The 17,241-nt window shown below is 42.8% G+C and overlaps 1 protein-coding gene across 1 annotated transcript in view; it reads left to right on the forward strand.

Annotated features, from left to right (window-relative positions):
• PARD6G (par-6 family cell polarity regulator gamma) overlaps window positions 1-17,241 on the forward strand; it is a 68,961-nt gene that overhangs the window by 10,445 nt on the left and 41,275 nt on the right. The window contains exon 2 of the mRNA XM_072852867.1: window positions 3,359-3,581. Within this exon, the coding sequence (XP_072708968.1) occupies window positions 3,359-3,581 (223 nt within the window). The remainder of the gene's footprint in view (window positions 1-3,358; window positions 3,582-17,241) is intronic.

The raw sequence follows: 17,241 nt of genomic DNA on the forward strand, positions 1-17,241 counted from the left end.
TGCTCAGGGTTCCTGCTTGATATATAGCATTTTGTTGGGTGCTTTTTGACATATAGCTGCAGACAGCAAGTATAGCAGCTGGCTGATACTTAGGAGGATCTTGGGACAGAGCTTATTCTTTGTGAAACAAAATGTACAATTCTTTCTAGGTTTTTTCAGTCGCAATTAGCTCTGTCAGACTAAATTATTTTAAGTTCCCTTGGACCCTCCTGTACTCTGACTTCTGCAATACTAGATGCAGTATTTGCATTAGATAAATAGGTCAGAGTCATCTACTTCATTATGGAAAACTAATCTGCTTGTTAAAACTGTTAGTTTATCAAACAGTGTAATACAGCATTGTTCTGGCAGAGACTCTGCTGGCAGACACCAGTCCTTGCGTCTCTTTCTGTGGAGGGGTATACTAAAGATGAACTTTGTTTGTAGCTTAGGAAAGCAGATAGTCATCTTGGCTATCTGTGCAGAGCCCTCAGAATTTGTAGTTTCTGGAAGATGCGTGGTGGATGTTATCTTGAAATCCTGGCTGAATACAATGCAGAGCACCCAGTTGCCAAGCTGTGCGGTACTGCAAAACCTATTATTACTGCGATACTCTCTATCAGCCTCATTAGGGACGATGAATGAACGGCCACTGCTGAAGCATTTTTTCCCCCTCTTCTGAAAAGACCCGTTGACAATGGTTGCTGCCCGTGTATATGCATGGGGTGAATTAATCAGCTAAACTACTACTACAGTACTACTATCCTTTAAATAACGAAACATCACCCGCATTATCTGCTTAAATCTCTTTCAAAGAGACTCTTCCCTCCTCCTACTCCTCTCTGCAGAATCACTTTCTAGCTCCCTTGCCTTAAAGGGCTGCAGAAAGCACAAGTGAAATTGCTTGCATTTGTTTATCGTTGTCCCGTTCCTAGGTGAAGGAAGTTGTCTCTTGGGCTTTCCTGAGGCTTGAAAGTGTGAAGGAGTTCGTTTGACTATACGGCGTTCGCATCAGACCTCAGCGCCCCAAGCCTGCAGTTGCATCCCTGTGGGTGGACTGTTACCCACACCTCACGCTCCACTGATACAGTCGTGCCTAGCGTGCCCCCGGGGGTTAGGCTGGGAGTCCTGGCCCTTTCACCAGCTGTCCTCCGCTCATGTGGCAGCTTAAGCTGAACTTTGGGCCATACCAACGTGTAAATAACCATCCTTGCTTCTTTCCTCTCTCCCTTTCCATGTCCCTTTCCCGCTGGGTGCGATGCCCCAGCACGGGAGCTGGCCCGTGCCTCGGCGCGTGCGTCGGGCAGCGCAGGACCGATGGGCACGGCAGGCTGTGCGGGGCAGGCGTCCGGGTGGTTGTGTAGGATGGGCGTTGTACTGGCTGGGGTGAGGCTGCACAGCGTCCGCTTCCTTGCAAGTACCGTGCATGCTAATGGTCCTGAATAAGTTGTCTGTCCAGTAAACAACTGGCTACTGGGATTGGCATCCGAACACCCTGGCCTGGTGCTTTTTCGGCTAAAGGAATCCTTTGTTCCTGTTCAGGTGTGCGGAGCAGGAGATGCAGCCCTAAACAAAGGCTGCAAAGATCTTGTTCCTGCCCCTTTAGTTTACTGTGTAGATGTTAAACTTGTCACTTGAAGATGGTTGCTTCTTATTTGAATCTAGGAAAAAGGAAACTTTAAGATATGTTTCAAATAAAAAGACTTAAGCTTTTTTCCGGTTCGAAATGTGTCAACAGAAGTAAGTTGCCACTTGAATTTTTCTGGAGAGGAGCAGGGGGTGGAGGACAAAGGAGGACTGTGTTTCCTCCATTGGAACCAGCTGTGGTTTGTTCAGCTTTTGTGCATTTGGATGGGCACTCTGAATTGGAATCCAAACTGGAACTAGCAGTTAATATTACAAACAAGCAGCATAATTTCACTAAACAAGCTTTCGGATGATCACAACTAGGCTTTGTTGGTGAAGAGTGGGATTTTCATAACTGCGGAAGTAATTTGAGAGCATGCTTGCACCCAAAGCCAGTAGGGTTGGTTTGGTTTGTTGTTTTTTTTTTTTTTTTTTTTTTTTTGCTTGAAGATGGTTATGGTGATGATTCATACTTTTGTTAGTCTCAGCAAAAGAGTGGCTTGCATGTATAAGTTGATTTAACATCCGAGAACCTCTAAGCAAGTCATTCTCCATTTTGAGGAAGAATTTATAGAAAATACTCGATTTCTTTTTTTTTTTTCTCCTCCTCCTCCTCCTTTGTTTGCTTGTTAGGGTTTTTTTGTCTTTGGTTTCTTGCCCTGGTATTGACTGACTTTGCAAATGAGAACTTCCATGAGATTCTAGTCACAGCCTTCCTTGTTTTTGGATTTGTGGATGTGGTTCCATGCTTTCAGGAGTGAGTTAGCATGATTTAGAGGTTCAGTTGATGAACAGTAGTTTACTAGTACTATACAATCTGAGTTATGAAACTAAATGTACCAGACAGATTATTTAAGCTACTTAGTTTAACTAGATGCCTGTTTTTTCCCTCTCTTCATTTCCTTGATTTGAGAATTGAATTTTTTTCTTCCTGTTCTTAATAGTGTATTAGGTTTCTAATATCAGAAATAAGGTCCATTTAAATCTTTTCCTCAATCACTTTCCGATTTATTTTAAATAACTTCATGGATTTATAACACTTCCAATTGTCTTGTGCCAAATCACACTTTTTTTTTTTAACAGCCACTTACTGGTCTGTAAAGCTTCAAAAATAAAAACCAGTGGAGTGACAGAAAAATTAAACCCATGAAAACTAACTTAGAATAAGAACTTTCTTCCTCCTGTATGGATACCAGGAAATTCAGAGGGCGTGTAGAGTGAGTGTATTTCCTAATAACAAGCTGTGCGCTCGCATACCACACTTCTTTAAAGGTCTTGTGGTTGGGGTCCCAGTGGTATTGATGGGAAACGTGCAAAGAATTTTTATAAGGTTGGTTGAATAGCTGAGTAACTTCTTTTGAAAGCAGTAGAGTGAACACTTCTGCTTCGGAGAAGAATGGTTCTGTGGATGCCTGAGATGATGATAATGAATGATAGCACTTCAAAGTTAAATCCTACAAATTCAATTATCCTCTAGAGGATTTAATTAATACTTAATATTTAAAAAATACACTTTCTTTTAAGGTAGCACACTTGAGCATACCTATTGTCAAGCAGGGTGGTGCCTTGGTAGCCATGGTTATATTCTAATGTGAGGACCTAAAAGGTCATTTGTAGACTTGAAAGCACTGATATGTGACTATATTTGTCATAGAAAGAGAGAGGTGATGTATACCATGTTCAAATGCCAAGCTAGAGCATTGGGCTGTGGTGACATTTGACAGCAGACGCTCTTGTTTGTTTTCTCTTGCAGTTTGGGGCAGAGTTCAGAAGGTTCTCCCTGGATCGCTACAAGCCAGGAAAGTTTGAAGACTTCTACAAACTAATTCTTCACATTCATCACATAGCCAACCTGGAAGTGATGATTGGATATGCTGATGTGCATGGAGACCTTCTCCCTATTAATAATGATGACAACTTCTTCAAGGCTGTTTCAAGTGCTCATCCACTGCTCAGGGTTTTTATACAAAGACAAGGTAAGATGCAATTTCATTTCAGTGGCTTGAAGTGTGCTGGGGCAAGGTGAAGAGTGGATTTGTAGCCCCCATTTAGAGGCTGAAATGATGTAAGAGGGACCTAGGAGCCCTCTTACTCCTCCTCTCAGGCACTTCATTACAACTTACAGGAATGGCATGACTTCAGGGCAGGTAGAGGGACTGCGTTGCTGCCTGTAAGGTGTTTGAAGGATAACATGCTGAGAATCACCGTGAGCCTCTTGTTTTCTGAGGAGAGTGTACCTGGTGCTGCTGGTACTGTGTCATCACTTGAGCGTGCCAGCTGCACTGCTTGTTTGAGAGAGCTGCGAGGAGGGAGGGGATCCTAGTGTTGTACTACTACTTCACACTTAGAAATCTTACCTATCCATCTTGATAGTCAGTGTCATACTCAAGTGATTCATACCTGTGTAGTGTGTGAATGCTCACAGATATGTAGTTATAAAAAAAAAAAAGTTCTGTCACAAATGAGGTCTTGTTGGCTATGTTGACCTGGCAGACAGACAAATGATGATTCTCCCCTCTGTCCTTACACTAAAGAGTGTTGAATCTTCCCATTTTGAATCATCAAGCAAACCTTGGGCACAATTGCCCAAATGTTAAGATGACATCAGGTTTAAGTGGCTGTGTGTTGTTCTTGTCAAGCTTTTATTGCAGATACCTGAAACCTCCTTAAAGACCATGTTTGGCAGTCACTTCAGATGAGGATTGGTTTTTACAACAAAGTGTCTTCCGCACAGGGCTCCTTAAATCCCAGGGGAACCTAACACTGTGTTAAGGCTACCTCCACATTTTTTTCAGTCATGTAGTGATTTATAGCACAGGGCTTTTGGAATTAAAATCTTGTCAGCAGTGGAGTCAGAAATGAGACTTGATCTGAGACTTTGAGCAGTCATGTAGCTTTTCTGGCCTGGACTCTGCTGTGTGGGTGTTTGTACTGATAGGGTTTTAGCAGGAGGCTCCAGCCTGCTCGTTGGTATGAGCTGGTATAGTGTGTGGTTCAATTTGGTGTCATCAGATACATCCAGGGGTGTGTGGCCCTCCCCATTCAGAGCATGTTGTCTGCTGCCTTCTTTCAGATGGGAATAAGTGCTCAAGGAGGCAATGGAGAAGAGGGGTCTAGAGCAGTTTGTTTTGTTTGTGTGTCTGCCAGATGAGTGTAAATGTCTGTGGGAGAGGAGGGGGGTTGCTAGCTCTCCCTTCTTGTGTAGAAAATGCAAAGGTGGATGACAAGTCCTATTAAGTCTCCTTCCTGCAATGTCTGTTAGGGCTTGTGAATGTTAATGGTGGGTCAGGTCATAAGAAGTCGCTTGCATAACTTTGTTATGCCTGCATCAGTTCGAGTTTATTCATGTCTCCGGATCAATCCTGTTCAACATGCAGCTGTCCTTGCCCTGCTTCGGCAGACTGCTAAAGCCACTGAATATCCCTAACTCTGCATTGGGAGGGGGGTTGCCACTGAAATGCTGATTGCAGAAGTAGGCAAATGAGAGAAAAGTCATTTGAGTTGACTACATGTGGAAAAAATGCTCCCTCCTCTTCTTCAGTAGAAGTATGCTAGTTGTGGAGGTTTATAACTTGTAACCTTAATGGAAAAGTGCAGTATTTCCTTTTTAAAAAGCTTTTCTTTCACCTGTTGCTCAGCGGAAGAATCATACATACTGCTCATACAAGAGGGAAGACAGGCCTGTGCCTCCTCACGTGTGGCAAAGCCTGAAAGCTTTCCCAACACACATTCTCCTGCGCTCCCTCTATAAAGCTGAAGGGAACAGTAGATTCTGGCCTGTCCCTTTGATTAATGGCTCCTTTAATAAGGGACTCCTGGGGGTTAACATTCGAGATTCATACTTGTGGATGCTCTCAATCATGTCAATTTCCTTTTCTGAGGAGAAGCCTTTAGAAATTGTTCCCTTCAACAATAGTAGGAGTTACTGAAATCTTGTTTGTCTCTTCTTCCTTTGCTCCATCATACCCACACTGTTTTCCCTGTCTTCAGAGTGGCGTGATGGAGCAATACTGATCCTTCTGCTGGAGACTTGCACTAGAGAACAAGGTGACTAGCACCAAGAAATCATTGTGCCATCCAGGGGAATGTGATGTGCCTGCAGTGCTTCAGCTCACACCCTAAACTCTGACTTCAGAGGCAGGAAACTAAGCTGACAGGGATGCTAGTAAAATATGAGGCCAGTCATCTCCTGTGACTTTGAAGGAGACTGCAGAGCATGGTCTCTGTAGCCTGCTGGGTTAGGGATCATTGCCCTTCAGTGGGAGAGGTCCTGGGAGGTGGCTGCCAAAGGTTGTTCTCACAGTGTTGTAGAGTAGGGAGGGTTTGAGAGAGCTAGGCAGAAGTATGCAGGCATGGAAGGACTGAATAGTTGAAGTTCAGGTCTTTTTCTAGCAGAGCAAACTGTTTATCAACTGCTTGATTAGTCATCTCATCTGTTTTCCCAGTTTATAGCTGGGTTATCCTTTCTCTTTGTCAAGTGAATTATACAATCACGTTAAACCAACTTAACTATTTGTTCCCAGAGTGGCAAAATAGGTAACTTACTCTTTGCACAATAATCAAGCAACAATTTGCTAGTTTGATTTTTGTTTGCCTAGTTGTTTTTTATCTGAGCTTAGTCTTGCACTTTTTCAATTCAAAAGCGCTTCCCTCGCTTGTCCCCAGAGGCAAGCCACATGCACACTGCTTGGACTCTTACATGCCAGGTTGGTGTCCAGATACGGGATGGCTGTTTTATTCCACTTCCTCCTTTTTGTTCAAGTCTCCTGAGCCCCAAATTTTTCAGGATCACAGTAGCTGTTCCCTCTGCAGGCAGAGGATGTCAGTGCTTATTAGCCAGCCTTTTTACTAAGGATGTGAATTGCCATTCCCAGTGTGCTTGCAACAGTTAGTATTCATATTTCTTGGGGTCTCAAAGGCTCTGGGACATTTGCAGGTTGTGTTTGAGTAAACGCAGCTATGACAAGTTTTTATAGCTTGTAGTGATCCATCTGCTGAAAGTATGTGGTGCTCTTTTTCTTTTTTTTTCTCCAGTACCAAATTACAGTGCAGACAAAAATCCTAATTAGAGAACCAGGCTATAAAAAGAAAAGGCAGTTTTCCTTTGACTTGCTTTCCCAGGCTGCAAGTATGGGTCGTGTCCTGTGTTGTAAACTGATGTTGATCTTTTGACTTCATTAGCACAGTAGTGATTTATATCAGCTGATGCTTTGAGCCCAAGAATTTATTCACTTGGCTGTAACTGGTATGAGACATATCCAGAACTTTCTTTGGAAGGTGCCTGCTGCTGGGGAAGGGACGGATGTCCCAAAGACCTTAGAACAATGCAAGGAATTATGGATGTGTTTGACTTGCTCCATAATAACTGAACTCTTGTACTCTAGCCAAGACCTGCATGAAGGAAGAGCTTATCCGATGATGCAGTTGGTCATAATTTTTTCAAGACTTCGTTTGTTCTGTGCCTGATTTAAACTACAGCACTTGAGACAGTCTTTTGAATGCTGCAAAAATATTTAAGTGTAAGCTATAAATTCAAGCAGAAACAAAGAATAGGAAAACTGAAAGGAGTTAGTATTACATGCTGTGAATGCATTACATTTTTCCTTGCACAATTAAATGGAATGATGTTGTTATCAAATCTTGCTTTAATGCCTGTCTCCCAGAGACAGAGTATGTGTTCAAACCAGGCTGTCTTGGAGGCTCTTCAATAGAATGGAATAAATAGCAGAATTATAATGACTTCTTCATTGTAAACCTACCTGAAATGAGTCCTTGAACTTTGCAAGTGGGGCATAAGGATGTAAGTGGAGGTTTACCAGGTAACAGAGATTTCAAGATTTATCCTCTTTTGCTTGGGCTACCTGCTATGGTGTATTTAACCTAGGAAGTTCAGAAACTCAGGGAAGTGTTGCAAAATGAGCATGCTGGTCACCCTGTAAGTACTCTGTGCAGCACTTTTTTCCAAGAAAAAGAGGTAGATCCAGGACGAAAATGCTGAAGTACAGCAAGCATAGTGAAGGGAGTGATATTTGGCTCTAATTCTAACTGAGCACTGTAAATCCAGACTAATGATTCTGATTCTGGGAGAAGTGATGGAGGCTGCTGATGACCAGACCTTCACTTCCCACCACTCTCTAGGGTTTATAGAGTAATGGGCAGTAACAAAATCTGCTGCAGCTCAAGTAGCAAAGGAGATGAGAGAGGTGGTGAGCAGCTGTCAGGCCTCATCTTGATCCCAGCCTGAGGTCAAATGAACTATTCTCCAGGGAAGCCTTTTTGTTTTGTCCCCATCGCAACTGGAGATGTGTCCTGATGGTGGTTTGAGGTTTTGGACCTCTGCTTGCTTTGCCTGCGTTGCAGCAAGTGGCTTTGTTCCTATAAATCTGTAGTGTTGATGAAAATGTATCCCTTAGCAGAAAAATTCTCAAAGAAAACTTGAAGGAGTTGGGGTTTGGAGAAATAACAAACTTAAATATTCAGGCAGTCTTGACAAGACATACAAAGTGTCAGTAGGGACTGTGATTGTGCATGTGGCTGTTGCGTGAGTACAGCTGCTGTTCCTGTGAATCAGCAGGTGTATTACTATTGCTTTTAAGCAACTTCCATAAAAGTAACAGTAAATTAATGAATGTGGTGGCACTTCGTCAATCTTGAAGCAGATTCTAGATCGAATTCACAATCTTTCCAATAACAAAAGTGATTTTAAAGCTTTCTAAAGGTTTACATGGTTTTGTGGTAAGTGTCCTAGAAGTAGGAGACAGGTGAAATGCTGGAGTGTCAGATACTGGATCTGTATTTCAGCATATCTTTGTCAAATATCACACTTCTTGCAGGAACGTAAAAGGCAAAAAACCTGAAGAAGCTAAAGAGCATTCTAACAGCACATAACCCCTAAAACACTCTCTACAGCTTACTGGAACAGGGCCTTACATAATAATTTAGCAAATGCCACAAATGAACTGCAGCTGTTAATTGAGGTGGCCTGAAGTTGGAGAAGGCTGATGTCTTCTGATACCTGTCTTGTCTTGCATTTTGTGGTCTGGAAAACTGATAGTGTGCAAAAAGCCATTAAGTACCATCTTCAGAAACTTGCTATAAGTGTCTTTTTGTTTTGTGGTTACATTTAATGGTCCATTACTGTAACAGTAAACCAGTACTGAACACCAGTCGTTGCTTTTCTCCTTGAGTGGTTAGAGCTGCTGTCTTACTATCTGTTCTCACTTAAAGCTTGATCCAAAATCAACAGGGAAAAATGTGCATTTACCTGGTTGGGTTTTGGATTTGGCTTGTTTTAATTTACATTAAATTAAAGATTGGAAGATGCTGGTTTTCTTCAACTGCATGCACCAACTAATGCATTTAAACTGCTGTGCCATGCAACATATTGCTGTATGTTCAGCAGCAGTTCATAACTGCAATTTGTTATTTACCTGGCAAAGTTCTGTTCTGCTCGAAGTACCAACATCTGTGCTTAGCTTTCTTGTATTATAAAATCATAGCAATCACACTGAGTTTTAAAATAAAAATGTGCTAATGGGAATCATGCCCAGGTCTGACTGAAAAACCGATGGTGGGTTGTTTTATTGTCTTTTATACTCTAAGCAGATAATCCCCAGGAATGGTGGTTGGCTGTCTAACCACATGTGTTAAACACAAAAACTGGCTTTGAGGCAGCAACTAAAATGAAACCTATTTCCAGCTACCTCAAAACTCTCTGTTCAGCCTTCTAGAGTAGGTACAGTTGGAAAAGTTTGAGTTGAAGTCTTTCACATCTTCTTTTTGGTGCTTCAGTAACCTTCGTGTTTAATTTACAGCACAGGCATTGACTTCACCTTCTCAAAATGTTGTATTTCAGAACAAGAACAATGTGATTTTGCTGCTCTTGTTAAAAGCATCTGATACATTAAATAATAAAGCAAGTTGCAGCACATGTTGAGGGAAAATACTGAACGGCTTCTGGTCTTGCTCTCGGTTGAGCTGTATAGATTTTCACAATGGTCTTATATGAGTCTGAGAGAATAAGATAAGGATGCAGAGAAGGTGACTTGAGGTCTTCAGTTCATCTGCTCCTGTATGGAGGGGGGGAGAAGCACTCTTCTGACACTTGGTGTAGCTCGTTGTCGCACTGGAGGATGTGGCTCTGCTGTTGGTCAGACTGTCCAAAGGGCTGCTACCCTGTCTCCTCTGTCCTGGCACTGGTGTGACCCGGAGGCTGAGCTCTCTGAGCCTGCTCTTTGGCAGAAAATAGCTGTTTGAGAGGGGAGCTGGCATGGGATGGGTATGACCACAGCAGATTTAAAGCGACTTAACATTGCCATGAAGCCTCTGCTTCCTGGGAGCAAGAACTTGTCTGCTTGTAGCCTTTGGAAATGTGCAATGCCACTGTATTTGGAAAGAAGGCAAAGCATCTTGTCTTAGCTTTGATAAGATTAAGGGATGGTGGTAGATTTCATGCTAGTATCATAGGAATTGCTGCTAGGCTTAAATTAAGTCCTTTCATTATTTTTCTCAGAAACATCTCTGTTTTTGAGCTGGAGGGGTCTTTGAATGTTTGTCAAGCCAAGTAATCTTTGTCCCACTCAAGTCCTTTGATATCTGAAGATAAGTAAAATGCAGCTGTTCCAGTGAAGTCTGGCAACAAATTACTGTAACATCTCTGCTCCACCTTTCATGTGCAAATGATGAGATTGGGTAATCATTATCTTTCAACTGCTTTATTAAGCATCTTGAAAAACATTATGTTTTAATCTGGCTTGTCAGACAAACAAAAAAACAGCCTCGGATTTTGATGCTGGCACGGTTAGTGATACCTGGTAGCTGAGCAGAGCCAGCACGAGGCAGCTTCTCTCCTTCTCCTTGAAAACTCCATTTTCAGAGTATGAGGATATTTGATTTTCATCACTCGTTACTTTAATTGCAGTCAGAACACCTAGTAAGCAAGAATTTTCAGTGAAAGGAGGGGAAAGTGTGTGGAAATAGCATAGCCTACAGGTGGGCTTTGTAGAGTCAGTCAATAACTGGTAGTGGGAACTGTTGGAGAAATACGTGCTGTGTGAATATTAGTAGTTGCAGTGTATGGTAAGCATGGAACAGAAGCCTGGCAAAAATGCTGCTGCTGCTGTTCTGTCATTGGCAGCAAATGTTTGTTGCACTTCTGTGTTAAAGCTACATGGGACTTGGTTTCAGTTTCGAAGTTTAATAACTTAATAAAAACACATGATCAGATACATTAATAATAAAAATAGACTTTAACAGTTGATGCTTCTTAAAAATTGCATCAAGCTGGTACCAGCACCACATGTTCTGCTGAATTTAGACTGCAGAGACTTGTTTACAGTGGGAGCTTGTGCAGCCTTTAATAGGAACCTCTGCTCAACTCCATGCTTTGCTTTAGCTGGTAACCCACATAAGAACAAGCAAATAACCACTTTTTTCTGTCCCTCCAAACTCATGTTTGTTGTCTTACAGTTGCAGATTGTGGCTCTGACAGTACTCAAAAAGGCAAAATAGAAGAACCCCCCAATTATGTCTACCTAAAGATAGTCTCAAGTAAAACTCTTTATTATTCTCTTCCTTGGTCTGACCCTTTTTATTTAATATAATGAAGCTGCTCTAACAGGTGGCTTGACCGTATAAAACCAGTGGTGAGGAAGACTTGGCAAATGATCCACCTCTTAAGGTCCCTATGAGGGAATTTTCCACTATTTATCTTTCCTTACCTTAGTAGTCAAAACAAGAGATTCTGTTTCCTGCTCATGGCTCAGGTTTTTTCCTGTTGTGCCTAGATGTCACTTCCCTTCTGTAAGTGATGGAAACAAGTACAATGTGCAGATAATAATGAAATGCACTTGACAGTCACTTCTTTGACACCGGATTTTACCTGAAGAGACCTCACAAGCTCGAAGTAGCTTTCATGTAGTGAGGGAGGGTTGATAGCACAACGCAAATACAAACATTAACTCAAGATTCAGGACTTAAGAAATAGGCTTTCTGCTAAATTTCTGAAGTGCTCTAAACTTCAGTACACTAAAGGGCTTATGACAACTTAGTTGGCAGACTCTTGCACTGAAAGCAAACATGCAGTGAAGGATGTCTCTGCTAGGTGTTTGTAGTAGGCATTGAAAAATTAACTCGAAATATAACTCAACTCAAACCATTTTTTTTAAGTGACTGAAAGCTCCTCTTTTGTCTTCAGACTGCCTGTGTTGCTGGGATTGCACGATCCAAATTTAAATATGTCAGCATTAATACAGCATAAGAACTCTGGATATTTTTCAACTCCAAGAGAGAAAGCGGTGTGGGGGAGGTTGAAAGAACTCTTTCTTGAACCTGCCCCTGATGATCTACTCAAATCTTATTTTTTCCTCTGTGCTATGTTTAGAGTAGCGAAGAATCCTGTGGGAATATTAAGGAAACTATTAACCTAGAAAACTTCACTGTTGTTCTTGCTCTTCAGTCCCCTGCCATATGCTGACATTAAGTAACCTCTAAAAACTTCATATGAAGAACTTGTATACCACTCATCTCTCCCCCCCCCCTAATTTTCTTGTATTTTTTCTATTCTGCTTCTTTCTTCCATTTACTGCTTTTTCTTCCTTTCAGCTCTCAGCTTTCTACTCCTTGCCGTAGCTTTTTAATTGCTCTGCAAGGCTGTTGCTCACTGAGTGGGAGAGTGTGTGTTGGGTGAAACTGTGCAGGTGCTGGTGCCTGTTTTACTCCGAGCGCTAGAAGAAGGCTTGGAGAACATTGGCATCAGTGGGGTGGAGCGGCAGTGGCAGAGCACGTATGGAAATAGCAGTCGGTGAGGAGAAACTGCCTGTTACCGTGGGTCTTAGACCAATTCGTTTTCTTCTCTGATTACCCCTTTGCATTGGAAATAATAGAGGAGTTGAGAATTTTTTAAAAAATGAACATTGTGAAATTTTGAAGGAGAACATTTATTTAATTTGAATTTATGTATGAAAAATAAATTACGTACTGCCTGGTGTCTGTGGAAGTTGGAGAGCTGGAATCCAGCAGAGCTGCTGGAAGGCACTGTCTTGGCATGGCGAGGGCACTGTGAGGCTACCCAGCTGCTGGCAGCGGTGGGCTGCTAGACAGCATTTCTGCTTCTTCAGCTGCTGTAGGTGAAAACGACTGTTTCCTTTAAAGCTGAGGCACCAGCTGAGGATTTGAAAAGGCCTAAAGCTGTTTTTCTCATCTGTGAATGCCACTGAGGTGTGATAAGAGGTCTGTCAGTTATGACTTCGGGTTGGATACTGATGGCAACCAGTTTGTTCACTTTATTAGCCTGCTTTATTGCTGCTTCGTTTTCATTCTGTCAAGCAATTTGGTAGTTTTAGTAGTATGTATCCAGCAGATGCAGTGATTTTGTTTACAAAATGATGTCATCTTTACATTTTTGCTTTCATGTACTTACTAAGGTCTAGTTTTAAATGCAGCAGGCATGAGTAAAGGGGAGAAAAAAACCACATTGTGTTAACCAGAAAACCATAAAGTTTCAGAAAGAATTCCCCCCAAACTGCAAGAATCTGAATGAATGAATGCTTTACAATGGAGCCCATAAATAAGTCCAGAAGTAGTGTCTTTGTGACTAGCAACAAGAAAAAATGGTGTTCCCTAAGCTTGCATTCCTTGAAGCTGCATAATTCTAATGATTTACCCTTTGGGGGTGGGGGGGGAAGTATAGCACACTTGAAGTACAGTATGCAGCAAGATGTTTTAAAAATTTTGTTTCAGAGCAATTCTTAGCTGAGACAAAGATTATCAATAGCAGGAGGAGTCACAATGTGTGCTGTGTCTGCATTACTCCTCAGTCTTTGAAAGTGCACTGGACACTTGTGCAACATACTAGTTGCTTTTAAAACTTCTGCCTGAGTATTAGAGAGAGGAGAGGGTAGCGTACAGGGAGCCAACTTAACATTTACGCATTAAGTGCTGTTACAAGATCTCTCCTCAAGCCTGAATTGTAGTACAGATGACCTCTACAGATGACCTCTTCATGGTGGGTTTTACCTGTACCTCTCACAAAATGTGAAATTCTTGTTTCCAGTGTTAAACTGAACTTGGATCCTACAGTGCTATGGTTGAAAAGTTGCTGCTTCATCCATTAGGTTGCTTCATGAGGGAGTTACTTTTCCATGTGGGTAACCACATGATGTCTCCATTTATCAGCTTGTTGTACCTGAAAAGTTGTATCCCAAGGGTTTCCCCTGGACAGACAATAATTGTGGTGCAGACAGTGCTGCTGCCGATTTGCTAGCAAGCTTTACATTTGTAAGAGTAACTGAAAATGCTAATTCTGGTCATGATTTTCACTAGGTCTGGCTAACACCTCTTCTTGTGTAAATAGGCCAAGCCCAGAGGCACATCAGATTCTTTTTTTGTTTTAGTTGATTTCAGTAATTGTGTGGCTGGTGCCTTTCTGACCTCTTCAAGGTATCTGTGCCTGCACTGGGCCATGACTATGAAAAACAGGAAACTTTAAACTTCACTCTTCTGTCAGGTCTCTTGCCTTTTGCTTGTGGATGCAAAGGTGCTGGTGAGAGTATTGCAGAATTTCCCCTTCCCTGTTTTTTGGCTGACTTCAAAGGCTGCGTGACAGCATTACCTGGCAGCTCTTGTCACAGTGTAGAGTTTGGTGCATTAACATTTCTTGCACTGAAAGAGAGGAATCGAATAGCTGTCTGCAGGCTGTCCTGAGGGTCCCAGCCTGCCCCCTAGAAGAGCACTGGCTTGTGCTGTATTTTGCTTTAATTGAGATTTAATTTCTCCTTTCTTGATCTATTTGGCTACCATACTATAGCACACCTCCCCCTGCCACATGCAGTTTCGCAGTCACCTTACAGGGGACATATGGTGTAACGAAGAAGTATGGTATGTGTGGGTTGGAATACAGGTTCTATGTTAGATGTCGTTCATTGCTGTATGCTGATCTCTGTTGTACAAGCACTGCAGGGCACTCTGGGGTAGGGGGAGGTATTTAAGCTCATCTTGGGCACGCCATGTCATTCAGAGGGGATGGAGAGGAGAGGGGGAGCACTGGGAGAAGCTGCAGACTGGATATCCGTTGTGATTTAACAAGTGCTGCTGCGGACAAAGTGGCTTGGCAGTACCTCAAAACCTATCTCCCCTCCCTGAAACATTCCCAGAAGCAGCTGGCCACAGGAGCCAGCTCATGGGTTGCAGATCACAGGAAACAGCTTGCCACAACAAACTTGGCTTCCTCTGCTGAGATGACCCTCAGCAAGGGTATGTCATCTGCATCAGCTCTGGGAAGTGCACAGTGGTGGTGAGCAAGAGGAAGGGTGTTGTTGAAGGTACACACAAAGCCCTGTCTTAGAGTAGGCTTCACCAGTGTTGAACCCCAGACCATGTGGAGAGCATCCCTGCAACTAACCTGTCATACCTCTGGATGCCTGGAGTAAGGCTGGACAGCAGTACTTCCCAGAGTGGTTTGAGGTTTGTTTTTTTTTCAGTGCTGTACCTCAGTTGGTCCCAGTTCAGTTGGTAAGTGGTGGCTATGTCCCACACCCTTCCTCTCACCAGTTGCAACCCAAGTTCCCAGAGCCATGTTGCATCATGAGGAAGTACTGGAGCTGCAGAGTGTGGTGTAGGTGCCTTTCTACCCTGATGGGTATCACATGTGTGGGTAGCATGCTCTTGGGTCTTGTTGGTCTGGTTTATGGGTGTGTTGTGCTTATCTTGGAAAATCACAGTCACTAGCTCCATCTGTCTTCAGAAATGTTATTGCCTCTGTCTCAGACCACTTCAGTTCCCTGTGGATGTCCCAAGAGAGCTGAAAGAGAGAAGTGTGAAGAAGATACTGCTGTATGTGCATCAGCAGCAACCGTGAGAGGAAACTGTTTCCCTGCTAGTGTAAACTTGGTTAGCTAGGTTGCTTGCTAGCACTTGCTGAATGGTATCCTTCCATGGTGACTCTCTCACAACTGGTGTGGACTAAGTAATTTCAGCAAACCAGGTCTCCCTGCCTTAAAGACCTCCTGGCAGTACAAGGCATGTCAGTGTTGGCAACGTGTACTGCTGGATAGCTGCTTGCATATAGAAAATAACAAGGAGAAGCTGCATCCCTGCTGAGGAGGGATCACTGCGGAGGGAATGCTGCTAGAAGTATTTCCGGGGTTGTGCTGAGGTCCAAAGGTTTTTAAAGGCAGCTTGCTACAGTCCTGTGTCTGTAAGGTGCACAAAGGCTCTGGCATGGCCTTGCATCCCTCTTGCGTGATGGGGCTGTGTCAGCTCACGTGGACTGGCGTGGCTTACAGAGCAGAGCACGTTCATGCTCCATGACATGCAGTTGTGGAATCTGTTACTCAGATTTGGTTCCTGCTGTCTTGCTGAGATGTGGTTCCTGACTCTTAGTGTTTGTACTGGTTGAAGGAAAACGTAAGATTTGCTTATGTTATTAGCTTTCATGCAGCCTAAAATAAATCTGGAATGCTTGTTACTCAATGCAGTGAAGGAATCCCTCTCCTCTTGAATGTGGTCCTTGGCTACAGTGCATGCGGATCATCTTTACAACCTGATCCAATGCGCAGATACCAGAAGCGGTGAGCTTTGGTGCAGAGCGCTAGGGAAGAGTTCAAGATCTAAGAGGAAGTCTTGTCCCTGTGCAGATGCAGTCTGGGTCTCTTGGGGCTCACACTGCATGTAACTTGCAACTGTGCACTTAGCTGCTTCGTTAGCTTGCAGGAGGGGGTCTTACGGTTCTGAGAGTGCAGTCTTCCTATCACTGAGGTCTCTTCCAAAACCTACCTACCTACAAACAGAAAGTTTTAGTACAATTCAAAAAGCAGAGGAAGAGAGAACGCACAGGAAGTTATAAACATCTATGGGAAAGATGGGGAAAGAATTGGAAAAAAAAAAAAGGCAAATCTCACTGGTTTGAAAAAGGAACCCAGGAAGGACTTGGGTTCTGAATTCACATGCTCTGTCTGCAAAACCTCCCTTCCTAGATCTATTGCCTCAAGACTTCTTTTAATGTAGTTAAAACATGAATCATTTTAAAACAATCAGCTTAACGATTTCTTTGTAGCACATAGTGTTTGCAACCAGCTAGCTTGGAAATGCATGTGCAGAAACAGTAGCTGTTCTCAACAGCAATTTGAGAGGCCTAAGTAGCTGATATCTCGCTGTCTGGCTAGAATGTCTTTTGGAGACACCCTACCAGGAAGGACATCACAAGGAGGCTGGATGTTGAATTCGGGTAGTAAAGTACAGAATAGGGTTCAAGCTTTTTATCTGTGTCAATGGCACTGAGAATATTGGCACTTGGAAGAAACAGTGTGGTTGTATGTAATGTTTATCTATACTTGATATGTTTATCTAAATCTCAACATCAGTTCTTGGCAGGTTGGATGTCAGTAAAATAAGACAAGTTCTGCTGTAAGGTGTGGAAGAATAGAGCTACTGAAATACAGCCCCTGAATTTGCTTGCATTTTAGTGCTTCTATGGGGAGCTTTTCTTTTCACTGTTCAGAATGGTGTTTCTTTCGGAAACAGAGGGTGGGAGGCTGATGATTACCAAGCTACTAGTTCACACAAGTGGTGTGTCTGCTAGTGTGGTGGCACAGTCACAGCCACTAGCCACTCCTGAATAATATAATCATTGCCATGATA

This window comes from Ciconia boyciana, chromosome 2 (genome assembly GCF_034638445.1).
Source record: "Ciconia boyciana chromosome 2, ASM3463844v1, whole genome shotgun sequence".
Lineage (NCBI taxonomy): Eukaryota > Metazoa > Chordata > Aves > Ciconiiformes > Ciconiidae > Ciconia > Ciconia boyciana.